The sequence below is a fragment of the Pan paniscus genome, chromosome 4 (assembly GCF_029289425.2).
Source record: "Pan paniscus chromosome 4, NHGRI_mPanPan1-v2.0_pri, whole genome shotgun sequence".
NCBI classification, from domain to species: domain Eukaryota; kingdom Metazoa; phylum Chordata; class Mammalia; order Primates; family Hominidae; genus Pan; species Pan paniscus.
This window is the reverse complement of record NC_073253.2, coordinates 19705234-19732804: the sequence shown is the minus strand read 5'-3', so window position 1 is coordinate 19732804 and position 27571 is coordinate 19705234. Positions and strand designations below refer to the sequence as shown.

Below are 27571 nucleotides of genomic sequence, written 5' to 3'. Positions count from 1 at the left end.
CCCGCCTCGGCCTCCCAAAGTACTGGGATTACAGGCGTGAACCACCGCGCCCGGCCTTAACATCCTTATACATGGGTTACCAGCATCGCGAAGACCTTCAGCAAATATTTTTATAGGGTAAATAACTGAATGAAGTCGCTGGGCGCATCTAAAATTTGAATAAATGTAATGAGATCAACAAACAACTAAAAAGTAAACTGATGCTATCCACATTTGTCAAGCACACGAGTATGCCTGCCAGTTTGAAGGTGCTGGCGCGGCGCTGTTGGCCAGAGATCTCTATCAACCAGGGTCATCTGCCGGCAATGCCATAGAGGCGGTCCCGGGGGCGGGCATTCTTGGGTCACGTGGACGGCCTCGCCCCGCCCCCCGTCGAGGCGCCGCGCATGTCTGGAGCTCTGGCTCGTGCAGTAGCGTCACGCGGAGGCGGAGCGAGGACTCGGGGACAGTAAGTTCTGTTCTCGCCGCGCAGGGGGCGGGCTGGCGGGACCAGCTGCTTCCGGCTGGGCTGCGGGCGTGGACTCCTCATTCCGGCTGTGGCCGCGCCGCTGCGGGGCCTGAGGCCCTCTTGGGTTTCGGTTCAGCGTTAGTTAACGGTTAACCCGCCAAGGCGGGCTTCCGCCCAGGCACAGGAGACCCACCGAGCTTGTTCACCTTGAAACTTGGGCCACACGTGAGACCTGCCACCTAAGGGGGGTACGCGGGTCGTTTTTAACAAGCTTTCATGGCATTTGTGCCATGAAAGCTCTAAAGTATAGAAGCTGCTCCAGGGCTTCCGCAGCCCCGGCCGTCCTGGGGATACTCGCCTCCTGGAGTCTGTGTCGAGAATTTGCAGCACCTGGACAGCCACGTGCAGTCTCAGAACTGCAGGCGGTCTTTACCGAAATGTTAAACACAACTTGAAGTTAGGCAGGATAACTGCCAGAGCTGGATGGACCTTAGAGGTGCCAGCTAACGCGCTGTGAGCGTTTTCTGCGGTTAGGCCTGCTCTAAACATTTGACATGTGTTAAAGCATTTATGTGCTTTACCCACACCCCTATGTGGCGGGCCCTTCTTAAAGTAAAAGAAACTGCAGCACAGCGAAGTTAAGCAACTTGCCCCAAATCACGCAGAACTGGGATGCAAACCCAGGTCTGGCTCACTCATGATCACAGTTCAACATCATACGGTGGTGCTGATTTCCAGAGCAGCTCTGTGACTTTATATAAAATTATTGGGCAAGCGTTCAATTGTAAACATTCGTGAACATAGCTGTTGCACATTAGCGTTCCTTTTTTTTTTTTAATTCAGGACCATCTTTGGTGACAAATATAAATATCAATACTATATATATCACCAATATACATATTTGCTTTGCTAAAAGGTTTCTGTGTCTTCAGGATAGTTTACTTGCAAGCCTCATGTTTTTATAAAAACGTGGGTGCTACCTGAATAAAACTAATGCCCACCCGTTGGCGGTTTTGTGAAGACTAATGAACTATTATATTCAAAGGGTCCAAGCAGTAGGCATTTACTGAAGGACAGCTAGTTTTATGTGTTATTATTCTGCCATTCAGAGAGATACAAAAACTACTCTCTAAGGCATTTCTCTTCCCTGCATGTAAAAGCAAGGGTGTCATACTTGAGATAAGCATTCTGATAATGTGTAGGCAAAGTTTCCACACTTGGTAAAAGCATCTTAGTCATGATTCAAGACGAGTGACAAGTAAGTACGTTTCACTTCATGTTTCTTTTATCTCCCGTGTCTTGTGGAAATTTGAGTTACACTAAATATTGTTTTTAATTCCACTTGAATTTATTTCCTTTGTTGGAAAGGAATCTAATAGTGACCGAGTATCCATTTAGCTAATTTGTAATTTTATATGGAGTTAGCACCTTTAGAAACCAATTTTAGGGACAGGCCAAAAATTTTTCTCGAAGAGAACATGAAACACAACGACTAAGTTTTTCAGGGGGATGTTTTCATCTAGCCCCCAAACTGTATGAGTTGTTTAATTTTCTGTTTCATTCAGTTAAGATTCTACTATCTTAAAGTAGACTTAAAATCGAAATATATTGGGAGTTTATGAATAGTTCATCAAAATAACGATAATTAAGGTGAACACGTGGGCTTTCCTTATTGTGTGAATGGATCATGATATTCACAATAGTAAGAATAATATGGGTGTTAAATGTAAAAAGTCATCAAATAGTATAAATAGTACCATTTAAGATACATAGAGGAAACTATTATTTGACATATAAAATTATACTTTTCTAAGCAAAATGCACGGCCATAATCATAGTGCTCTGAAACCTTTATCATTTAGCCCCAGTTTTCTCTGCTCCTTTTTTATCAGTCCCGTAAAAGTTCACCAGTTTGTCGGGTTGGAGGCAAACCTTGCAAAAACTGTAAGTTTGTAGTGACTCAAATTTGAGAAAGACCTGTATTTGGTTCTCATTTATTTGGGAGTTGGGAAAACATAATTAACTTTTGATATTATACTACATCTCTTGTATTTCGTTACTTTTTGATAGTAGTGCTTTTTTTTTTTTTTTTTTTTTTTTTTTTGGCCTGGAGGAAAACAACTATTCATTTATTTCCTCCTTTGGTGCCAAGTTTTGAAATTAGCTGTACAAAATTCTCAAATAGTTAATTCATGACCTATGCACAGGCACATTCTCTGAGGATAGAAAGGGCAATTTTGTTCCGTTTTTCTTGGGTTTGGGGTCATTTGCTACATAAATATACATTAGGATACAACTTAAATCTTGAAAAGAATAATTTTAATTATAAGAAAAAAGTAAATATTTTTAGACATTTAAGAAATGTTTATTATCCCCTTGCTTTTCTTGATATATTTACCCTATAGTACATATATCCATGAATAATATACTGTTTGGTTTTGCCACTTTTGTGATAAAAACGGAAACATACTCTGAATTCCTTTTTAAATTTTTCACTTGCAATTAGGTTTTTTGAAATTAAGCCAACTTGATGTAGAGATACATTTTTCACTGCTGTACAGCATTCCATTGAATGAACATACACATTTTCCATTCTGTTGATGGGTTTTGTGTTGTTTTTGTTTTTTGCTGTTGTAACTATTCTTGTGTATGTTTCCTGGTGTACCTGTGCGCATTTCTGTGGCATATACCCAAAGTGGGACTATTATTATGTTTCACTTTACTAGGTAATGCCAAATTGTGGTAGCACTAATTTATGTTATCACTAGCAGTTCCATATTTTCACTAATACTTGGTATAATTTTTTGTCAGCCTGGTGGATAGAAAATAGTATCACATTAATGGCCTTGCTTTGCATTTCCTTTGCGTTTTCCTACTAATGAGATTGAGTGTCTTTACATATACTGGCCATTCAGATTTCTTTATTTGTGAAATGTTTGTTCATGTCTTGCCCATTTTTCTATGATTATTTGTTCTTTTTTTACTGGCCTATAGGAGTTCTTCACATATTCTGAATCTCAAGAGTTTGTCAGTTATATGTATTGCAAATTCCACATTTCTTTCTTTTCTTTTTCTTTAGCCTATTTCCCCTTCTTTCAGTTCATTCCTTTGTCTGTTCCCATTTTTCTTATTACCCCTCTGTTCTGTCACAAAATGTGATGAAGGCTGCATGCCCAACTCTGAAGGCAAATACTACCACCTGATCAATTTGTGTTCTTTGAGTACCTGCCAAAATCAAATAAAACCAGATGACCATTCAGAGATAGTATTCTTGCCTCCTATCAGCCATAGCTAACCCAGAAAATCATGGCCATGGTCCTCTTTGCCTTTGCTTTAAAATAATAAATTTTTGCTTTTTTATTGTGAAATAATTTTTAAAAACAGCATATGTATTACTTTTCTATCCCCCTCTTTAAAAAAAATTAGAGCAGAATTAAAAATGCAAACTTCAGAGTACAAATTTGACATCCCTATAATTTTCTAAGTTTGATGTGTGTAATGCCTTCTTTTATACATTGAATTCAAAGCCCCTGTCTCTCCCCATCAACACACATGCACACATGCACAAACATGAACACACATATCTCTCTACCTACACCTCAATTTTGGAGCCCAGACTTACAATGATATCTGATATCTGTCTTCCACATGGCTCAGAACTATTTATCTTAAAATAGTGACCTATAAATTCTCTTTTTCTAAAGCTCGCTCGTAACACACTAACAGAGATTTTACTCTTAATAATTTCTGTTTTATAAACTTACTTTTTAAATGAACCATGCTCTTTTTCTGCTAACATTTTAAAACTTCCAATCAGTTATATGGGATTAAATAAATATTTAGAGAAGCCATCAGGAAAATTATCTGCAGAAGTCCTAAAGTCACTTGGCACTTCCATGAAAACAATTTCCCTTTTTTTGGGAAGGGACTGGCCCATAGTGTGTAACCATTCTAAGCTAGGTACACCAAGGTACAAATGCCTTCTTTAAAGAAGTTGGATAGGGCCGGGCATGGTGGCTCACGCCTGTAATCCCAGCACATTGGGAGGCCGAGGCGGGCGGATCACGAGGTCAGGAGATCGAGACCATTCTGGCTAACACGGTGAAACCCCATCTCTACTAAAAATACAAAAAATTAGCCGGTTGTGGTGGCGGGCGCCTGTAGTCCCAGCTACTTGGGAGGCTGAGGCAGGAGAATGACATGAACCCAGGAGGTGGAGCTTGCAGTGAGCCGAGATGGAGCCACTGCACTCCAGCCTGGGCTACAGAGCGAGACTCCATCTCAAAAAAAAAAAAAAAAAAAAGAAGTGGGATATATGTGTTTTTATGTAAAATGGTAACCTAAGACTTGAGTGGAATTACAATGCAGATTCCTTTTGATCAAGGAAAGGTACATTATCATGTTGCTTAACTCCTGTGAAATACTACAGTATTACTATATTTGAAGAAGGTGTGGATGATGAAATATCTTCCTAAAGTTAGAATATTTATTTGAAGTTGACAACTGATTTGTAATTTTGTTAAATATTTGTAGACAAGTGTGTGTTTAATATCTTGAGCATTCCACAGCAAACTTCTTTTTTAAAAAAAATATTTTTAGAGACAGGGTCTCACTCTGTTGCCCAGGCTGGAGTACAGTGGTATGATCATAGCTCACTGAAGCCTCAAACTCCTGGGCTCAAGTGATCCTCCTCCCTCAGCCTCCCAGGCAGCCAACCCTACAGGCAAGTACCAACCCACCTGGGTAATTTTTTAAAAACATTTTTATGTAGAGCTGGGTCTCAGTATGTTGCCTAGGCTGGTCTTGAATTCTTGGCAATTGATTTTCCCACCCAGGCCTCCCAAAGTGCTGGGATTACAGGTGTGAGCCACTGGCCTGAGTCATTATTTTGATTCAAGGGCAGGATCAAACCTATAATCCTTAAGCCTGTTCCTAAAAATAATATTGAGATATTTCTTAGTCTTGATTTTTTTCCCACCTTTTAATTTCTATATTTGGCCAAAAGGATATTAAAGAGTGGAATAGGAGACAGACTTTAGAAATACAGGGAAAAGAGAGTAGTAATGGTTATATTCTGAATATAAGCTCTTACTTGGATACTAATCAGTATTTGATTTCTAGGAGGGTGGATGTATAGGGAGTAAGTGAACTTACAAAGAGAAAAGGGTACAGGGTAGGCACAACTCTTTATAGAACAACCAAAGTTTCAGGACAGTTTCCTAAGAACCTCGCGTTTTCTTCATGTATTATTTATTTTTTAGTACACAGACGTGACCAGCATTGGAATTTATTTGGCCTCATTGCCTGCCTTTTTTTTTCCAGGTTACCACCTATTTGCAATTCAAGGAGAATATAAGACAGAGAAGAAAGCTGTGAATGAATTTCATTTGATTAGCAATAGATTGGACACTCTACTGATCTTGCCTCTCTACAACCTCTCTTCCACCTGACCTCTAAATGTTGAAGTGTTTCAGGAATTGTCTTAGACTTTCTTCCTTATCTACACTTCCTCTCCAAGTGAGTCCATAGAATTCTATGACCTGGAAACTCCCCAGTTTTTCTCTCTAGAAATTCTCGACTTTAGTCTCATATATCTGGTTGTTGACTTGACATCTCTACGTGGATGTCTCTGAGATACCTTAAACTCAATATGTGTAAAATATATATAGCTCTTGATTTTCCGTTCTGCAAAAATACCATTCATTTCTTGGCCTTTCTCCTCAACAGTCTTTGGCACTACAGTTCACCTAGCTGCACAAACCTAAAACTTGGGAGTCATCTTTATTTATTTTTCTGTAGCATCTTCATTCAAGTTCATCAACCCAACTTCTCTGTACTATAAAATTAAAATAATACCTTTTTAGTAACATGGAGGATTAAAGGAGTTAATAAATAAATGTAGCCTTTGAATAGTGCCTGGCACATAGTTAACACAATATAATTGTAGCTACTGCTGCTACTGTTATTATTACTTTTTATCCCCTACAGCATCAACCCCCTGTGGCAAGCCACCATCTTTTTCATGGACCCCTAGCTTTCTGATTTCTGGGCATCCATTGTTGTTTTGCTATAATCCATTCTCCACAGAGCCGGGGGCATTCTTTCAAAAAGAAATCAATTCACACTTTCCTGCTTTATACTCTTTAGTGGCTTTCCTTTGCTCTTAGAGTAAAATCCATACACAGCACTGCACAACCTGGCTCCTGCCTGTTTACCGATCTTGCATATTATGTTCCAGTCTTCTGGAACACATTCACCAAGACTTTTCTTTCCTTCAGTCTTTTGTATTTGCTCTTCTTTCAGTATGGAATTCTCTTCCCCAAGCTGTTGGCATGTCTAGTTCATTTGCATTTTGGGCATTTCAGCTCAGCTGTCATCTCAGTGACCAGTTTTTATCTGAGGTAAGAAAATGAAAGGTTTTCATTCATACCCACCTTCTCTTGCTGTAATAGCTATCTGGTTGTGCCTGTAAGAGCCAACTGTGTACTCCAGGCAAAACCAAGTGGACCACCTTAGCCAAGAGGCTGAAGACTATTCAGACAATCAAAGAATCCTGCCTTCAGCAGAAGGCTGAAAACAATGCAGATAACTGAATGTTGTTTAGTGTTGAATTTGATAGGAAATAAAGGGATAGTGAAACTTAAATCTCTATGTTTTACAAGTTCTGAAATTTCCTTCTTGACCTTGAAATGAATCTAATACAACTCTAGCCTCAGACTGAGGAATCCTCCCTAATTTTGGCAGTCTTTAAGAGTCTCTAACGCAAAGTAATGACTACCTACTTAATATAATCCAGTATTTATGGCCGGGTGCAGTGGCTCACGCCTGTAATCCCAGCACTTTGGGAGACTGAGGTGGGTGGATTACTTGAGGTCAGGAGTTTGAGACCAGCCTGGCCAACACAGAGAAATCTGTCTCTACTAAAAATACAAAAATTAGCCAGGTGTGGTGGTGGGCTCCTGTAATCGCAGCTACTCGGGAGGCCAAGGCAGGAGAATCCCTTGAACCTGGGAGGCGGAGGTTGCAGTGAGCTGAGATCGTGCTACTGCACTCCAGCCTGGGTGACAGAGTGAGACTCTGTCTCAAAATAATAATAATCTAGTATTTATAAATTTTTATATAGCTACAGAAAGTGCCTCCATTAATCTTGAAAAGTCCAAACTATTCATTCTTATGGTTATCTCCATTAAGCTGGAACCAAATTAGTGAATACTTCTTGTAACTTTCCTTCTTTATGTTCAACTAGTATGAATCTTGATGGCTCTGCACAAGATCCTGAAAAGAGGGAATATTCTTCTGTGTGTGTGGGCAGAGAAGATGACATTAAAAAATCTGAAAGAATGACAGCTGTTGTCCATGATAGAGAAGTGGTCATTTTCTACCACAAGGGAGAATATCATGCTATGGATATTCGCTGTTACCGTAAGATGTTATTTTTCATTTGTAAAACTTTAAACCATGAAACTATCAAAATTTCAGTTTTTTAGTGACTGCAGGTAATATTCAATTCCTTTTCAGACTCAGGAGGACCTTTACATTTGGGAGATATAGAGGTATGTAAAATTAAATTTATTTTCAGCAAATTCAGCAAATAAATATATTCAAAAATAATTTATAATTGGTTTGAACTGTATTTTAATGCTTTGAATATAATTTCAAGTATTCTGGGAATTCATAAGATAAATGAGAAATATGCATATCTTTTGACCTAGCAATTATACTCTATATCTATTCTATGGCCATAATTGCACGGATGTTTAAGTATTTGTATAGGAATGATTCATTGTAGCAGTATTTATTATAATGAATAATTGAAGGCAACCTAAATGTTTTAACAATCGGAAACTGGTTAAATAAATTATGATACAGCCATGCTGTGGAATAACTGTACCATGCAATCATTAAACTAATGAGGCAGATCCATATGGGTATGGAGAGATGTGAACAATGTATTTGTGACTGAAAAAAGCACGTCATAGGATGATAATAGTCTTATGAGATCTCTTTTTTCATCAAAAAGAATATTCACTTTTTACTGTATACACTCTGCATAATTTGAATTTTTAAAATGAGTATATATTATTTTTATAATATAACAAAAATATACAGTATAAATATATTTTTAAAGAAATAAACCACACTGTAGTCTTAACTGAGGAGGAACGGGGGAAGTTGTCTTTGCTTCCTTGGATTCCAAAACTAGTCACCTAATTTCTTGTTTCTTCATGAAATTGGTCTCTCTCTCTCTAACCAATGCAAAGTACAAGCTTGAACTTAGCATTCCACTCTCTCTACACTTGATGAGTGTACACACCTGTCCTCATGTTAAAGAACATATGTGTGTTTATTTTTTCTATTTTTTCCCATTGTCCAAACCCACATATGTGAATCTTTGCTGACAGTTTTATGTAACGTAAATTATGAAAATGTGAATCTTTGCTGACAGTTTTATGAAAGTACAAATCAGTATTCCTGCACTTTTGGATATAGAGGGGAAAATGAAAGCACCCACTTACATGTGTGAGCTGATAATAGTACCATAGAATTTTCTCCAGTTTCAGTCCATAATGAGAGCTTGAAGACCTTGCTCCTCAAACTGTTGTCCATAGACCAGCAACTTTGGTGTCACATGGGAGCTTCTTAGACATGCAGAATCTTGTCACCCCAACCCCTTAGACCTACTACATTTAAACAGAGAGACATGCATTGAAACAAGATCCAGGTGCTTCCTATGTTTTTTAAAGTTTGAGAAGCACTTCACCAAGACAGTTAAAAAGTTGAGAATTAACTACTTTGGATCACAAATTGCTCTTCTATTATCATATGCACTCATGCCTTTAGTAACTCCTTTTGAATTTATATCTGAACCTTACAGTTCTTCTAGAAGCTAGTGAAAATTCCTATAGAAGCACTTGAAGTCCTTGCCCCATTTCTGTCAAGGAGGCGACATTAACATCTCATAGATAACAGCACAGCTGCAGTCACATGGTTTAGTTGCCTGAGCATGTCAGTCTTCTGATAGAGCTCTAACTGGCTTTCTAATCAACTGTAAAAGAGCTTGATGACTCTTCTCAGATTAGGATCTGCTTTATGCTGAATAATTTGTACATAGGAGGAAAAAAGAAAAGCTAACCTGTTTTTTAACCTGGTTCTTCTGCAGCAGACTCTTCAGAGTCTATCAAGAACATTTGACATGTCAGAATATTAAATGAGTTATTCTCTTCCCCAGGATTTTGATGGACGACCGTGTATAGTTTGCCCCTGGCATAAATACAAAATTACTTTGGCAACAGGAGAAGGTCTGTACCAGTCTATAAACCCTAAAGATCCATCAGCAAAACCCAAGTGGTGCTCCAAAGGAATAAAGCAAAGGATTCACACAGTGACAGTAGACAACGGAAATATTTATGTGACTCTTTCTAATGAACCTTTTAAGTGTGACTCTGATTTTTATGCCACTGGAGACTTCAAAGTAATTAAGAGTTCTTCCTGATAAAAAATATATAGAAATGAAAAATATTTTGTATGCTTGAAAACATTTTTAGAATAACTCTGCTTCAGTTTTAAAGGTGATGAAATTTTTCAACATAGGCACAACTGTTTAAAATTCATATACATTTGAGAGGTTTAAGAGCACACATACTTAGTATGATGTAAGGATTATCATCAGGATCAATAGAATACATTTTATCGAATCTTCTGGATTAATTAGAAACCTGAAGGTTATAGGTTTGGGATGTTCTGTTTAAGAAGGATGAAAATAAATTTGGAGTAAACAAATAATAGGTAAAAATTAAGGATTAGTAAGAAAAAATTTTTTAATTTAAAAAATTTAATTTTTAAAATAGGAAAAAAAATCCCTGTTTGATGTAGCAGACTTAATTCTGGAAAAGTTTTAGTATATACAAAGTAAACAGACTATATAATGAACTTCCATCACTCAGCTTTAACAGTTATCAGCATTCTTCCATTCTTGTTTTATTTACACCTCTGTGGATTTGCTACCTCTCCTATTTGATTGTTATTTTTACATTTTTAGGAAAGTTTAAATACATTGAAATGTTCACATCTGAACTGTGCAACCTTCCTAAATAACAGACTTTTTATACTTAAAAAATGCCTCCAAAAATGAGATAGGTTTACCTGCTGAACTTGAAAATAAGAAACTTAACCACTGTTAAGTGATCTGTGATCAAGGCAGATCTTGAAGTAAGGAAGCCAGACACAGCTGCTGCCCAGCCATGAGAGATGTAAAGTCTCCTATTCAGTGAGCCAATGTTCTTTGAACGCCTATATGAAATTTTCAAATAAAGATTTTTAAAAACGTTTTAGAACTTTGTGAATGTACGCACAACTAAGTGTCTCCTATAAATATTATAGAGAGGAGATCTAGGGTTGTGTTCCTTGGAGTTCCCGGGCAAGGTTGATGTTCAGTTGGTTCACCCTGGTTTTATCATGTCAGTTATTTATGGTCAGTACCGTTCAGTTGCCTGGTGCTCATACCGTACCAGTTGTAATGTATTTAAAATAACACCCCAAGCACCCACCATGCAAAAATCAGCAGCACATAGTGGTGATTTTTGCATGGTCAGTGCTCATGCAAAAATCACCACTATGTGGGACCAGAAATAGCTAAAATGAGTAGATGATGAATTCAGAGTTAGAAGAACTGTCAAGATTGGAACCTAGTCTCAAAGCACAGTAGTATTTTTAAAGGAATAGAATTAAGAATCTAAATCTAATACTTAACATTCTAAGGAGCCGACCTGGACTCTTTCTCTTGGTTATTATAAAAATAGTAAATGAGTAAGGTCTGTATAGTAAAGACTCTGCTTACTTACCTTTACTACATATTATTACACTTCCTTTTCTGTTGGAGTTTGGATAGCATGAGTAGCACTTGGTCCTCATTTCTCAGACAACCAACGAACCAGACTTGGGCTTTTTATAGATACTGTTTGTGGTAGCAGCTACTTACTAAGTACAGAAAATGTACTATCTCTCAGGAAGGTACATCCCAGTCTATTCTATCATGTGATAATCCTTCAATGCCCAGTCAGGTCTTAACACATGTCCAGAATATAAAGTGAACAGAAGAAATCAAAGTACTTTCTTCAGGCAAAAACTGTAGCCCTGGTTTGCAGGAATAATTACAGAAATATTTTCTCATAGGAGCCACTGGCAATAATGAGCAGTGTGCACTTGATTTTTCATTCTAAATTTGTATCTCTAAATCTAGAAATAAAAATCATATCATGTACTGTCTTCATATACAGAAATCTTCTCATCACATTGGTAAGTAATATTTTGTTTTATAAATTTATGACATCTGTGAATTGCAAATCCTTCATAACTTTACAAGTGATTTACAAAATAATAATAGGCGGACTCAAACTCTCCAGTCTGCATATAAAAAATAAATATTCTTTTATTTTGATATGCACCATCTTGATGGGGCTTTTTTTCCTCCCAAGTAAAGAATTAGACACTCAAAACAAGTCTTTAATAAAAACATTAATGTATTATAAATATGCTTATATTATAAACCACAGTGTAAAGTCTAACCTACCAGAGGATGGATTTTCTTGTTCATTAAAAGTATGTAGTCAGTACATATATTCCACATCAATATTCACTTTATTTACTCTATCATGTAAATACTAGAAAATGACATTTTAATAGTAGCCCCCTTCTCTTTTTTTTAAGAAAGCAGAGCAATTCAGAATATGTAAACTGGACTCTGAGTTTTGTCAGATGAAATGTGCCATTAAATAGATAACTCTTAAGTTCTGTTCAGTGATATCTGTATTCAGATTTGCTCATTCATTTCAGCTGATTGGTCAAACACAGAATGTAAAACTTGGATGTTATTACTCTGCTTATTAGCAAGAAGCTTGGGGTAATCTGAAATGTCTGGCTTCTCCGGCAATGACCTATAAGGTTTTGCTTTGATTTCACCTTCAGCAAACATAGGCTCCGAAAGCACAGGCTCAGAAAAGGCTTTTCTACAATTTTCACTCTCCTCTCTGTTTTGCCTGATGGATTCTTCTTCCTGGAAGATGTTCTTTACCTTCTTCAGCACAGCATTAACACAGACTGCCTATACAATAAAAAGAGTTTGTAAAGTAAAGTTTCTTTTTAAGCTACTAACCACAGATTAAAAACATACAATATAGTGTTCCACATAAAGTCATTTAATCTACATAATCTAATAAAAAACACTTCTTTTCAGGACCTTCAGGTACATAATATGATAAGCATTGGGAGATTGTTCTAAATAATACATTACAATCTAGAGAGCAATTTAAAACCTAGTATGCTTCAATAAATATATGTTTTACATCTTTTTCCCCCAATTCATTAGCTGTTTTACATCTTTATTCTCTTGATGTAATTAAATGAAACATTTTCTGAGAGATGGAATTTGTCCTCAAACATGGTTTTTCTCAAAGTAGTTTTTTTGTTTTAATTTTCTTCCCCCTAGACTTTGCTTATACTTGCATGTGCAATGAAAGGACATCAACATATCAGTAAGAATTTAGTAAGCTACTATCAGTGGTTTCTGAGCAAACATGTGATCCACTGTCCCCTCCAAAAATGTCACTCAGTACTTTAAGGAGAGGAGTGTCAAAATAAAACAGAGAAAAATAACTTCAGAAATTCAGAACCACTAAGGACTGCATTAATTAAACTTACTCTGTAAGTTTACTAATGATGAAGATGATGATGATGCTAAGTATTCAAGGCACGCAGTGAGAACGGAAAATTCATGAAATATGAGAAGACTTAAACCAGTTTATTTCACCAAAGAGATGCCTCAAGGTAATATAAAGGATTATAAACACTTAGAAGGTTTTCCCAAAGAGGTAACAGCAAAAGGATTGAGGTCCTCAGGCTTGAACAGCCTCAACTTCCTCTTGCCCTCCTGCCTCCTCCTTCTTGCCTGCCTCTTGCTATAGAATTGAGGAACACAGACACTTTCCCTCACTTCCCTGCAGTTAGTTCATTAGCTACCCTGTAACTAGTGAAATAAAATGATATGTCTGCTGGGATGGAACTCAGAAAGGATTTTTGGAAGTTTTTCCTCCTATATAGACTGTCTTTTCCCTCTACCTATCTCCCTCTTCCTTCTTTGAACACTGATAGTATTGTGATGCTTGATCATGAGGCAACAAACCTAAGGACTAAAAAGTTTTTAGAAGAAAAAGAGGGAAAGACCCTGTTGTCTTAGGCTTTTAGGGCTGCTGTAACAAAATACCATGAACTGAGTAGCTTACAAACAATAGAAATTTATTTCTCACAGTTCTGGAGAGTGGGAAATCCGAGATCAAGGCACTGGCAGATTCAGTGTCTGGTGAGGGCTGGTTTTCTGTTTCATAGATGGTACCTTCTATCTATGTCCTCATATGGTGGAAGGAACAAGGCAGCTGTCTCAGGCTTCATTTCTAAGGGCACTAATCCCATTCATGAGGACTCTGCTCTCATTACCTAATCACTTCCCAAAGGCCCCACTTGCTAATACCACCACCTTGGGATTAGATTTTAACATAAGAATTTGGGGGAAGCACAGACATTCAGACCTGGGCTTTGATAACATGTTGGACCTAATTGTACAAACCTGGGAATTGCCTAACTCCCAACTTCTAATTAAGATATTTAAATATCTTTATCGATTAAGGTACTGTCATTCAGATATCCTTTGTTACTTGCACTTTTATGTATCCAGACCCAGCACTAGAAACCTTTAAAGTCATGACCTTTAGCTGTAAACAGCCTCATCCATTTATCCAAAATATGATCATTCTCTGTGAATTCATGTTGCGAAAAAGGTTGGAAAGTTCTATCCTATTTGAAACATTCTCTCCTCCCTCACCAACAAAAAATTATATCTGTGCACATTCTAACCACCTTTTTCCCAGTCTCAGGAATGAACGGTCTTGATCAAGGTCAGTATCCTTCTATCTTTGTTTTTAACCTACATCCTACCATCTTCTCTATCAATTATTCCTTGTCTCTTCAGCCTCTTTACTCTTGACTGGATCTTCCCCTGCAATCTATAACATACTTGAGTATCTTCCATCCTAATATTTAAAAATTAAAAATCTCTGGGAATCTGCTTCTCTATTGACTGCTACACACTCTGTCTTCTTAGTCAAACCAGAGTCTGTTTCCACGTTATTACCTTCTGTTCACTCTGAAACCTGCTTATTTCTGTCTTCCTTACCCAATTATGCCGCTGAAATCATTTTTGAGATGGTTAACCTTGACATCTTTACTACTATATCTAATGGACACTTCAAATCTTCATTTTACTTGACTTTTTCTGCTTGTATTTGACACTTAACTACTCACAACATCCTGAGTCTCTATTTCCTTGGCACTATTTCTCCTGATTTTCTTTCTGCCTTTCTGATTGTTGCTTCTTGTCTCCCAAATGGATTCTTTTTTAGCTCACTTAAATATTGCTGTTCTTCATATTTCTGTTGACTTACCTGTCTCTTCTCTTGATATGGTTCCACTCGTAGGACATTAACATCTAACATATATATTGCTTTCAAAACCAAAATTGTAACCTGACCTCTCCCAGGCCTTAGATACATATATGACCAATTATCAGATCAACAAAAATTTGTTTCTATTACCTGCTTATAAAGTTCATGGCGTGATAAATTGTGTGAGATGATTTCAACAGCCTTTGAGAAATTGAAATCTAATTTTTGTGTTAGTCTAGTTTTTATTTCCCCATAGACATGTCATCCTGTTCATTTTATGCAATGTATTTGCATCCTAGCTTAGTTGAATGCCAATTTTGTATAAGATTCACATTTAAAATATTGAGCACTTCTTGAAAATTTAAAACAGTGGCAAAATAGTTGATAAATTTAGTTTTTAAAAAACTGAATTAATATGTTTAAAAGTAAGTTCTACCTTTTTTCAAGGATATTTAGCTATTCTTGACCCTATGCACTTCCCTATATATTTTAGAACTATCTAGTCAACTTACATACACACACATACACACACACATGCACACACCTGCTTGGCTCTTAATTGGGACTTCTTGTATGTTTTGATATATTAACATAAATGGGTAAGAATGCTAACAAAAAAACATAAAAATGATTAAAAGAAATTAAAGAATACCAAAATAAATAGAAGGATATATTATATTCATGAACCGGAAAGAGGACTTATTCTCCCAGTTATTAAGATATAAAGCTCCTGTAATTAATACAGTGCTCAATTGGTACAAGAATAGACAAATAGACCAACTGAATAGAACAGAGAATCTATAAACAGACCTACATATAAAGGACACTTGATTTATGCAAAAAAGTATTCTAGGACAATAGAAAACGGGCTTTTTTTTTAAAGAAAAAATAGATTAATTGGATACTCATGGGGAAAAATTTGACTCTTACCTCATATTAGTTCCAGATGGATTATAAATCTAAACGTGAAAGGTAAACTAATAAAGCTTCTAGAATACAACAGGAGAATATTTTCATGACCTTAGGTGTAAGTCAAGATTCTCTTTGACACAGAAAGCACGTAACATAAAGGAAAAGATTAATAAATTGGATGACATTAAAATTATGATATGCTTTTATTTATTTTAAGACTGGATCTCACTATTTTGCCCAAGCTGGTCTCAAGGTATCCTCCTGCTTTAGCCTCCCCCATCAGCCTCCTGAGTAGCAGGGATTATAGGCACACACCACCATGCCTGGCTAAGAATTTCTTCCTTAAAAGACATTATTAAAAGAATGAAAAGGCAAGTCACGGAGTAAGAGAAGAAATTTGTCCATATATAATCAAAAAAGGACAGGCTGCTAGAATATGTTTTTTAAAGTAAAAATCAATAATTGTTTTAAGAAAGACATCTCTCAGTAAAAAAGCAAGAAGAGATTTTAACAGAAATTAACAAAGAGGATATCCAAATGTCCAACTAATATATGCAGAGGTACTCAATCTCATTAATAGTCAAGGAGATGCAAATTAAAACCACAATGTGATTATACTACATGCCCACAAAAATGGCTAAAATGGAGAAGATTGACAATACTGTCAGTAATGATGTGGAGCAACTTGGACTTAAAACTGAGATTTGTGTTAATTGTTAAAAAACCATTTTAGAAAACTCTTTGGCAATATCTACTAGGTATCAGCACATGCATACCTTATGGCCTAGCAGTTTCACCAAAAGATATGTACAGGAATATTTATAGCAACCTTATTCATAGTAGCCAAAATGAAATAATCCAAATGTCCATCAGCAGTAGAATGGATAAATAAATGTTGATACAGTCAATCAGTTGAATACTACACAGCAGTGAAAATGAACAAACTACTGCTACAGGCAGTGAATGATCTTAAAACAGTGTTGGGCAAAAGACAAACACAAAAGAATACGTACTATATGACTTTATTTATATAGAATTCAAGCAGTCAAACTATCAGTAGTATTACAAGTCAAAATAGTGATATCCTGTATAGGAAAGGGTAGTGATTGTGAGGGTCAAGAAAGAGGCTTCTGGAATTATGGTAATGTTTTGTTTCTTGACCTGGGTAGTATAGAGCTTAATAGATTTTGTGATAATTCATTAAGCTGTACACTTTCCTTTTTGTGTGTTACAGTTTTTTTAAGTGGCTATTAATAGAAAATAAAACCCTTATAATTAAAAAATCTTTTATATGTTTCTCATGCACAGCACTTGTAATCCAAAATACACTAATACCTGCGTTCCCCAAAGTGAGAAACCCCAAATGTTAGAATACTGAACTTTAGCCAACCATGGTACAATGGCTGAAAAAAACAACTGTAGCTAAATAACAGTAAAACTAAAAATTCTTGGTCAAAAATATTCAAGTGGTAATAAACTTTATAAAAATAAAATTTTAGTTATTTAAGAAAACTGGGTTTTGGTGGATTGACCTGGCTCATCAGAAAAGGAAATTTTTAATATAAAATTGTTTTGTGTAATGAGACTGTTTGTGAATGGTAACATTAAATATTGTACAGTATACTGCACAGTATTATTAACATTACACAAAATAAGTAGATTTATTTCTAGATTCTAATAATTTTCTTAACTTACCAAATAAATTAGTGCTGCATATGAAGCATATATTATGCTAGTTAAAGCAGTCTTTGCTGGAAAGGAGATGATTTCAAACAAAGAACCCTTTCTGACCTGCAAAAACAGAAAAGATTTTCTTAATAAACAAACATTTTCAGTGTTTCAATGTCATATTGTAAAATGTTACTGTAAAATGAGAATTTATTTTTTTCTAAAAGTCATCTACTTCAGAGCTATCTGGGCTTTTTCACATTGTGAAAATTATTTTTCCTTTTTTAACAAGAAGACACTTTCTTGTGCTAATCAAAACCCTGTGACAAATCTATAAAAATCTTGCATTTCTGCGATCTAAATGACTAATTTTTCCCAATTACCAACTGTGCACACTAGGAGGTGCTGCTGTGCATATTAGAAAAACAGTCTTTCCTTTGTTCAAATTCATGTAATCATTCTTTACTAATTATTCACAACCTCAATTAAGTAAACAGCAATCAAAATAATAAGCTTTTCCTAGAGATTCATGACCTGCTTGGAAATGTTAATCATGAGACTGCTGAAGGCCAGCATTAACCTTAGATGATCATTAAGCTTCAGAAAATGTTCTGTGCTCATATGCAACAGGCTCTCATGAAACACAGAGAAGTTTAACACCAATAATGAAGTTGCCTCTCTTGTGTTTCTAGTTTCTGGCAGTAGGTGTACCGGCCTGAAACATATCAGCTTAACATACTTAGTTATACTGTCTCATGGGCCACCTTTGTTGCCTTGAGCAGGGTATGAAATGAGGACTTTAGGAAATACATTCCCTTTCCATTCAGCAGCGAAGTGACAGTTAGCCAGGCTCCTCTGAAGTAAGAGCCAAGCAACTTAATGGCTTCGATGAACTTCCAAAAGGTACAGGCTGTAGCTGATAAAATCATGTAAATGCATGGTAAAAACATGCACATAATGTTCATTAGACAACGTTCATTAAAGAGTTATAACATTGAAAAAACTAAAACAATGATCGTTCATTAAAGAGTTATAACATTGAAAAAACTAAAACAATGATTCCAGAATAGTTAGGAAAATTATGTTATATCCATTCAGTGGTATATTATGCAATCTTTTTATTTTTTCAAACCTTTTATGTATTTTTAATTGACACATTGTAATGGTACATATTTAAGGAGTACAATTTGATGTTCCCATAGAAGTCTATGTTATATAATGATCCAATCAGGGTAGTTAGCATCTGTATCACATTGTGCATTTATCATTTCTTTGTGGTGAGAACATTAAAAGATCCTCTCTTCTAGCTATTTTGTAATACATAATATTTTACTGTTAACCGTAGTCACCCTACTGCGCAGTAGAACACCAGAATTTATTCTGCCTATCTAATTGTAATTTTGTACCCATTTAACAACCTCTCACCATCCTTCCCTTTTCCCCTTTCCCTACCTAGTCTCTGGTAACCACTGTTCTCCTCTCTGCTTCTATGTACCAACTTTTTGTTGTTGTGTTGTTAAAATTTCACGTGTGGGTGAGATCATGTGGTACTTGTCTTTCTGTGCCTGGCTTATTTCATTTAATGTGATCTCCAGATTCATCCTTGCCATCACAAATGACAGAATTCTTTTTAATGGTTAAATAGTATTCAATTGTGTATATAAACCACATTTTCTTTATCCATTCACCTGTGGTTGGACACGTAGGTTGATTCTATATCTAGGCTATTGTGAATAGTATGCAGCCTTTTAAAAGGTACTTCTGGGCCGGGCACAGTGGCTCACACCTGTAATCCCAGCCCTTTGGGAGACCAAGGCAGGTGGATCACCTGAGGTCAGGAGACCAGCCTGATCAACATGGTGAAACCCCATGTCTACTAAAAATACAAAAATTAGCCAGGCCTGGTGGTGCATGCCTGTAATCCCAGCTACTTGGGAGGCTGAGGCAGGACGATCGCTTGAATCTGGGAGGCAGAGGTTTCAGTGAGCTGAAATCATGCCATTGCACTCCAGCCTGGGCAACAAGAGCAAAACTCCATCTCAAAATAAATAAATAAAAGGTACTTCTGAAGAACATGTGATAACTTTTTGTTGAACGAACACTTACATGGCACTGTCTACCAGGTCCTGTTCAATGTACTTTATAAGTATTCACATTTAATTCTTAAAACAATCCTATGAAGTTGGTATTATTATTATCCTCATTCCACAACTGGAAAGCAGAAAAAAGAAAAGTAGGCAACTTGCCTCTGGTAATATAGCTGATAAGTAGCAAAGTGAGGTTTAAACTGGAAATAGTACTCCAGGGCCCAAGTTGTTAACCTGATCATTAAGCTACGCTGCCTTGGGATACACTACTGCTCATGAAGAGTGGTAAAGGACTGCATTATAGGGATGGACTCTGGAGTAAATAGATGTAGTTAATTTCTAGCCCCAGAGTTCTTGAGTAATGAAATCTTGGACAAATTAATTCTTTCCTCTAAGCTTTGTTTCCCTCATCTCCAAATTGAGAATAATAGCTAATGTTTATCTCATAGATTTGCTGTAAAAATAAATAAGAAAATGCTTGTAAAATTTTTAGTAAAATGTCTGTGCATGGGTAGTATTAAGGGACATTAATAGTCCCTTATTAGAGAGGGAATATTAATAATAGTAATAATAATAGAGAAAGATCGAGGTTCAAAATAGTAAGCATAACAAGTATGATTGATTCCATTTATATAACATACAAAAACAAGCCAAACTATGCTGTTGGAAGAAAAGGAAACAATTATCCTAGCAAGGGTGAGAATTAGTGACTGTAAGGCAGCATGAGATTTCTTGAGTGCTGCTTACCAAGATGTGTTCAATCTATGAAAATTTATGGAGCTATACACTTAATTTGTGCACTATTCTGTATACTTCAGTATAAAGCTTAAAAATTCTACATCCCATGTTTTTATGATTAAACACAATTAACATTGCATAGAAGAAGTTTGGACAGAAATGCACCAAAAGTTTAATTGCTGTTATGATTTAGTTATGTGGCTTTGTATAGTTAACATTTGTAGAACACTCATTACATGCTAGGTTCTATTCTACTGGCTTTCCTTGCATTCTCTCATTTTATCCTCTAACAAACCTATGAAATAAGAACACAGGTTCAGAGAAATTAAATTCTTTCTTGTTTTCTATATTTTGTATGTTAGGTTGAAAGTACATATGGTATTTTGTAAATGAAATTATTAAAATATGTGTACATCCTGTTCTAGTATGCTCAGTGTTCGCTTAGTGCTGCCACTACTGAATGCAGAACAAAAATGCCCACTGCAATTTCCTTCTTCCCTCTTAAGTGATTTACAGAACAAGGAAACCAAGAATAGGATCTAGCCTAGTAGCTAAGAGTGGGGGGTGGGGGTGCTGGGGGTTGGGGAAAGGCTGTTTTCTTTCTTCCTCCTTTCTCTTCGGGCCGTACTAACTCCTAGATGTAGGGATAGGTAGGGAAAGTTTCTGCCCACTCCCTCCATAGGTCACCTGCAGCATTTCCCAGAATTCCTGGCTTCTGGAAAGAGTTTCCAGGAAATGAAGCAGCTGCTGCTTTTTCTCTCTAGAAAGAATCAAATTGATAGCATGCCTTTGAATCCCACTTTTAGGCTACACGGAGACAAATATACAAGTAGAGAGCAGACTCTCTAGGAGGAAGAAAAGCAGATATACCTCCTAGCAGAGTGAAAAGGTTCTTGAGCTTGTGAATATATGAATTCATAGTGGGAGGTCCATGTTCAATCATTGGTAGGCCATATACAATAAAAATAAAAGTTGTGTTGTATGGGTTGGATCTGTGTCCCCACCAAATCTCATGTTGAAAGGTAATGCCAAATACTGGAGGTGGGGTCTGGTGGGAGGTCATTGGATCATGGGGGCGGTTTCTCATGGTTTAACACCATCCCCCCTTGGTGCTGTCTTCAGGATAGTGAGTTCTCATGAGATCTAGTTGTATAAAAGTGTATGGCCTCTCCCACCTCTCTCTCTTCCTCCTGTTCCAGCCATGTGAAGTGCTGGTTTCCCCTTTGCCTTCCACCTTGATTGTAAGTTCCCTGAGGCCTCCCCAGAAGCTGATGCTGCCATGCTTCCTATACAGCCTACAGAACCATGAGCCAATTAAACCTCTTTTCTTTATAAATTACCCAGACTCAGGTATTTCTTTATAGAAGTGCAAGAATGGACTAATACAGGTGTCTACATGAGAAATTACTCTTTCTGTTTTATTACATCTTTCTTTCTCAGGTTTTGTCCTTCACCTAAAAGTAATTAAAGCTGATTAGTTTCAAAATAAATTATGTACTTGATATATGGTATGCTTCTGAATAATTAACCTTTATATTGTTTAAAGGTCATATTTAAATATTTTAATGCTTTTAATAATTACTTTTTATTCCTGTAACAAGAAAATATATTTCCTCCAAAATATATGTGGCTCCTGGCAAGTAGCCATTTTTCAACTTTATGATTCACTTTAAAAACATGTTTTTCATATTATAAACCATGCTGTTTCATTTTTGTCTTGCTTTGAGCAGAAATAGTGTATGGTAAAAGCTAAGATAAAAAACAGGAGAAATTTGTTAAGTGGCAGTCTTTAGATGATCTTGGCCTATTTCAAAATTTTTATCTCAACCTTGTTATATTAATTTCACTTTATGTGCATATTTGAGTTAAAAAATGTCTTGGTATCAATGTTATGTTCATATATTTCTTTTTAAATTTGGTCATGTAAAACATGTAAAATATATGGATATTTGAGCAGTAAAAACATTTTGAACCTTTAATTCAACTTTTTCCACATAATTTTGACTGCCTTATCTCATAAAAGAAGTATGTGTGTTCATCTTATTTTCACTATTGAGATAAATAACACAAAAAACCCAACAGTGAGCAGTAAAGATTCACTTATACATGACCTGAAGGTTGGAGAATTACCAGGCCCCATGTAGTTTACATTGTCCAAAACCACCCTGACGAGAGTTACAAGGGGAGTCATAGGGGAAATTCTAACTCTCAGACAAATGTTGCAGGAAACACTGACTGCTACTTATAGAGAGGTCCAGGAAAAAAAGTATTCCTGTTAAGTTTGGAAAAGCTGCACAAATGTGTCTTTGCTTAGCAACTCACAACACCTTTGAATACAGGAAAGACTCCTGACTTTAAAGAAAGCTACCTGACTTTATTAACCCCAGTGTTAACATTCTGTAGAACATTGTTCTTAAACAAGCTTTTAATCCGGTGGTCCTGTAAAGGCTCAAATGTCCTAATCCCTTTGCCAACGTGGAGGAGTACTGTATGTCTTCAAGAGCCCAGGAGTTCTACTATCTAGGAAATATCCTCTTTCCCCGGGTCTAGATTATACCAGCCAAGTTAGCCTCATGGCAGGCCCATGTGGGACCTACAGAACTTCCTGATATTTATGAGGTTTATAGTTTAAACCCCAAATTGGAGTCTAACTTAGAGGGTGGGGTAAGGAAGAAACTTTACATAGGTAAGTTTCTGATCCTTATCCTGAAAAAAGAACACGAGTTCACTGGGATCCACCTTACAGCCCAGGCATTGTAAACGCTGAGGATTTTCTTCACTTTGGTCCCTATTCTATACCATGCCGCAGTATGTATACAAAGTAAAATCAGTCAACTCTAATGCCATTATAGGGATGAGTCTATCACAGGAAGAGCTCTTGGTCCTGTGGCTCTGCATTGGCCTGCCAGAATCAACAGTGATGTCTGGGAGCTGACGTGTCTTGGCTGAAGTCAGCATTCAAGGCGATTATCTAGGTCACTGCAGCCTAGAGCAGCTGCGGACTCAACTCAGGCAGGCAACTCACAAGGCTAAGCAGATGCACCATTCTGTAAATACTGGCACTGGAGATGTTGAAAACTACCAGGAAATTCTCTACTAAGAGTTTTCCATTCCTGAGGCTTTTTATAGAACTAGCCACAATTCTATCACTGCAGTCTCATTCCTGCAGAACCTGGAGGGGTTTGAGGAATAATTTTATTCAGCATCCATAGAGCCAAGTACAAAAGAACCCACTTCTAACAAGGTGGCAAGCTGGAAAGTCATGACCCCAACCATCTGTGCACATGTCTCAGGCCATTAGAATCGCTTTAGGCCATTCCTGCCGGTTGGGTCTTTGGGAGGCTTCTATTTGGCACAACATTTCAATACGCTATGACATATTAAGCATGCTCTAGAGCTGAACATCCAATCAGAAAGGCCCGGGTGGATGGCAGAGGGAGCTCCTGAGCCAGTGTCCATTCTTCACCTTGAGAAGAACATTAATGGATGCTGCATTTCAGAGCTCCCCATGTCAAAGAGCTGAAACACTATTCTAGTTATTGTTTGTGTCCTAATGAAAATGTTCCTCTATTTCTTTGTTTCCAAAGGAAGTCACCTGCCTCACTGGTATTCTCAGCCACATAATAGAGAGTTTTGGTAGAGCTATTTAAGGTGCTCCAGCTACAAATGCATTTTTTCATCATTTGTCATCCACAAAACAGTGACCAGACAGAACACATCCAGAAGATATTTGAAAGACACCTTCAGGTAAGTTAACCAGGCCACTTACCTTCTTACAGCTAAGTTTTCCTAGAGTGATATCTTATCATGCATCCACAAAGCGTATCCCCTTGCATGGTCCTTCCAGCTTTCTCCCCTTTTACTTCCCCACACAAAGCTCCATCTGAGACAGGCAGTTTGACAATTCTTAAAGGAATTCATGCTGGAATCCACTCTGGGTAAGCTGAACTCTGTCTGATGTGGCTTCTCATACTACTGCACTTTGCTCTCAGCACCCTCTGGTACCATGGATGCACTCCATTTACAGACCAATCCATTGACCTCTGCCACATCTCATACATTCCGGTTGTACCTTTGACTCTCCAGGCGATTGTCCTCATAGTCAGTTCTGTTTCTGTCCTCACTGAGCCTTTGAGATTTGAGAGACGTTGTTTACTACAACTTAGTTTTCCCTTACTGGCAATTCTGATTATCAACCCTAGCTACTGTATACTCCCCACGTAAAGCTTCTTCCTAACCCCAGCCCCCAAGGACCCTGGAACCTCTGACCTGGGACTGTTCTCACTTGTCTCACTCCAGCCATACAGAACTACTTATGTTCTCCAAATAAGTCATGTTCTCGCTCACCTCAGTATCTTCATATATACTGTTCTTTTCTTGGAATGATTCTCCTACTTCTCATCTGGCTAATTCCTCCTCCAAGACTCAGATACAGTATCCTATCTCTAGAATGTCTACATGGACCACTCTTTGGAATGCTATGTCTCTTCTTGATGTTTCTGTAGTGCACTTTGCATACTTTGATCATCCACTTGCTACATCCTACTGACACTGTTTGCTTATTTGCCTGTGAGCCCCACAGTCCATAGGGCAAGGGTGAGACATCTCTGAGTCCCTGGTACCTAATCCAGTGATTTTGCATATCAGGTTTTCAATAACTTTTTTTTTGTTTTTGAGATGGAGTTTCGCTCTTGTTGCCCAGACTAGAGTGCAGTGGCACGATCTTGGCTCACTGCAACTTCGCCTCCAGGGTTCAAGCGATTCTCCTGCCTCAGCCTCCTGAGTAGCTGGGATTACAGGTGCCTGCCACCATGCCCAGCTAATGTTTGTATTTTTAGTAGAGACAGGGTTTCACCATGTTAGCCAGGCTGGTCTTGAACTTCTGACCTCAGGTGATCCACCACCTCGGCCTCCCAAAGTGCTGGGATTACAGGCATGAGCCACCACGCCTGGCCGCTATTTGTTGAATAAATAAAAATGTAGAAGTATATTTCACTTCCAATAAATTTAATCATCTTAAAACTTGGAAGATATTAAGAAGTAAAGCTGAAAAACATCTGGTTCCATACACATGGCAGACTGAGCTAATGTGGAGCATCTCACACAAAAACACCTAGAAATGTTTTAGGGTACATGTACCCTAAAACTTCAAGTATAATAAAAAAAAGTAAAAAAAAAACAGAAATGCTATAAAAATGAAGTTCAAAAGATGTAATACAAAATTGAGCTTACAAAAAGGTAAGGGACCTTTCCCCCCACCCCCAATGCCACGAACAAAAAGGGAACTAAAAGCCAGAGCAGCAAGTGTGTGAGCTTATATCCCAGGAACTCTGGAGATGTTACTGGACCCTAAAATAATGGTTGGGTGCTTGAGTATTAATACAGAGACTGGACATGAGACTTGGGTAGATGTGAGGTGGGGATCAAGTCTTTGCAGAACTGCAATTTCAGTGAAACTGGGACTCAAACAATTGCATCCACCAGAACAGGAAGAAAGGAAACTGGTCTCCATGTGGGACTCCCATGAGAGATTAAAATTCCAGGCTTTCCCCTTATAAAGGGATCTGAATTTACCCTATCAGTGTGATGCAGGAAATCCTAAGCTGAAAAAAACATAAAGATTGGTCTCAGGTTGCTGGAACCCCTGGAGCAACAAGCACAATTTCTCTAGAGGGACAGTTTCACCACCAAGGCCAAAAGAGGATTTTTGTTTTTTTTTTAAATAAACAAAACTCTGAAGTTCTTTTCTTTTCAAGTTTCAGTTAAAATTATAACATAAGAAAATTATAAGTGAGATGCAATATAGATCACATAAGATAATTAGAATAAGGGCAAAGAAGAAGAGATTTCATAGTCATGGATTTTAAATTAATGTCAGAAAAGGTAGTCACAGTTAACATCCTGACCTTACACAAGTCACTTAGTCCCTAAGCCTGTTTTTCTTAGGTTCCTGGAATAAGTTATCACACTTGATCTCTAAATTTACCTCAGAAACTCATTATCAGTCAAAGTAAAAAGGCAAACAGATTATGTCTCTTAGTTCTCATTACTGGATAAAAACACACAAATTCAACTGGAAAGACAGATTTTTTTCTTGCCACTGAATTTTCATGAGTGTTGGGAGATAAGTCTCCATGGATTTCTCTCATTCCTGTGCAGATTGGCCCTTCTGAGCAAAGGACATGTTTGAATAGTAAACAGCCTTGCAAAGTAGAAAAAGTATATCCTTCTAGAGAGACATGTACCTCCCTGAACATGTCATAGGCCACTAAAAATAAAGCCCTCTCCTTTTTCCCTGAAACATGTACTTATATTCCAGGGTAATGAATAATTAATCTCTCTCTCTTTCTCCCTCTCTCTGTCTCTCCATCTGTATATCTTTTTGGAGAGGAGGCTAGGGAGATGTGCCAGTGTCCCTATAAAAAGTCCCCAGGGTCTCCTGATTTCAAGGTTCCTCTCTCCTGTGATGCAACGTACTGTGTGCACAGGCAACATTTGGCCCGCATCACATTGCCCTAAGGAATTCAAGCTTAGGGAACCAGCACAAGATACTGCTCTGGCTGACGCTTTTGCTGTGAATAATAAACCATGTGTTCGTGACCTAAGGCTCGTTGTGTGTGTGTTTGTGTGTGTGTGTGTGTGTGTGTGCGCATGTGCATATGTGTGTGTACAATTGTGGCAGGCTAATTTGTTAGCTTGTGGGTAGTGTAAGATCTCAGATCCTTCACAGTTCTGACTTAGTGGAGAAGCAAAAAGGAAGACCCTGAATAGCATAATGGCCTGTGTCTTTAAAGATTATTTCATTAAATACAGAAGTATTCTTCAAAAGACATTTCTTCTGCCAACCCTCTATAAAAAACTATAGGTTTGACAATGCAAGGAAAGAAACATGAAGTCAAAACATTAGGTTTAGAAAGATATTTCAGTGGGGATTTAAGATAATATGGTTTAGCTTTGTTTCTTTTTTGCTTTTTATTTTCCTGTTTTTCTTTTTCTTTTTTCTTTTTTTTTTTTTAGACAGAGTCTTGCTCTGTTGCCCAGGCTGAAGTGCAGTGGTGCAATCTTGACTCACTACAACCTCTGCCTCCCAGTTCAAGTGATTCTCCTGCCTCAGCCTCCTGAGTAGCTAGGATTACAGGCACACCACCATGCTGGCTAATGTTGTATTTTTAGTGGAGACAGGGTTTCGCCATGTTGGCCAGGCTGATCTCAAACTCCTGAGCTCA

The 27571-nt window shown here is 37.3% G+C and overlaps 2 protein-coding genes across 7 annotated transcripts in view; one reads left to right on the top strand and one right to left on the bottom strand.

Moving 5' to 3' along the window:
• The first annotated feature begins 353 nt into the window (after positions 1 to 353).
• Positions 354 to 10775, top strand: RFESD (Rieske Fe-S domain containing). 4 transcript variants are annotated; one of them, XM_014344841.4, is made up of 6 exons: positions 354 to 448; positions 5771 to 5965; positions 6752 to 6849; positions 7695 to 7870; positions 7967 to 8001; positions 9678 to 10775. In XM_014344841.4, the coding sequence occupies exons 2-6, from the start codon at positions 5906 to 5908 to the stop codon at positions 9939 to 9941; spliced, it is 633 nt and encodes a 210-aa protein (XP_014200327.1). In that variant the 5' UTR covers positions 354 to 448; positions 5771 to 5905; the 3' UTR covers positions 9942 to 10775. The 4 variants fall into 4 exon arrangements, with proteins under 4 accessions (XP_014200327.1, XP_008974592.1, XP_014200326.1 ...); XM_014344840.4 differs by having other exon boundaries at positions 436 to 1706; XM_063604379.1 differs by lacking the exon at positions 354 to 448 and adding an exon at positions 460 to 1710.
• Positions 10776 to 11463: 688 nt separating this feature from the next.
• Positions 11464 to 27571, bottom strand: part of SPATA9 (spermatogenesis associated 9) — a 41028-nt gene continuing 24920 nt past the window's right edge. For all 3 annotated transcript variants that reach the window (XM_063604378.1, XM_003822760.5, XM_008976346.4), the window contains 2 exons: positions 17548 to 17643; positions 11464 to 12548 (listed from right to left, as the gene is read on the bottom strand). In XM_063604378.1, coding sequence (XP_063460448.1) covers positions 12258 to 12548; positions 17548 to 17643 — 387 coding nt within the window. In that variant the 3' untranslated portion in view covers positions 11464 to 12257. The remainder of the gene's footprint in view (positions 12549 to 17547; positions 17644 to 27571) is intronic.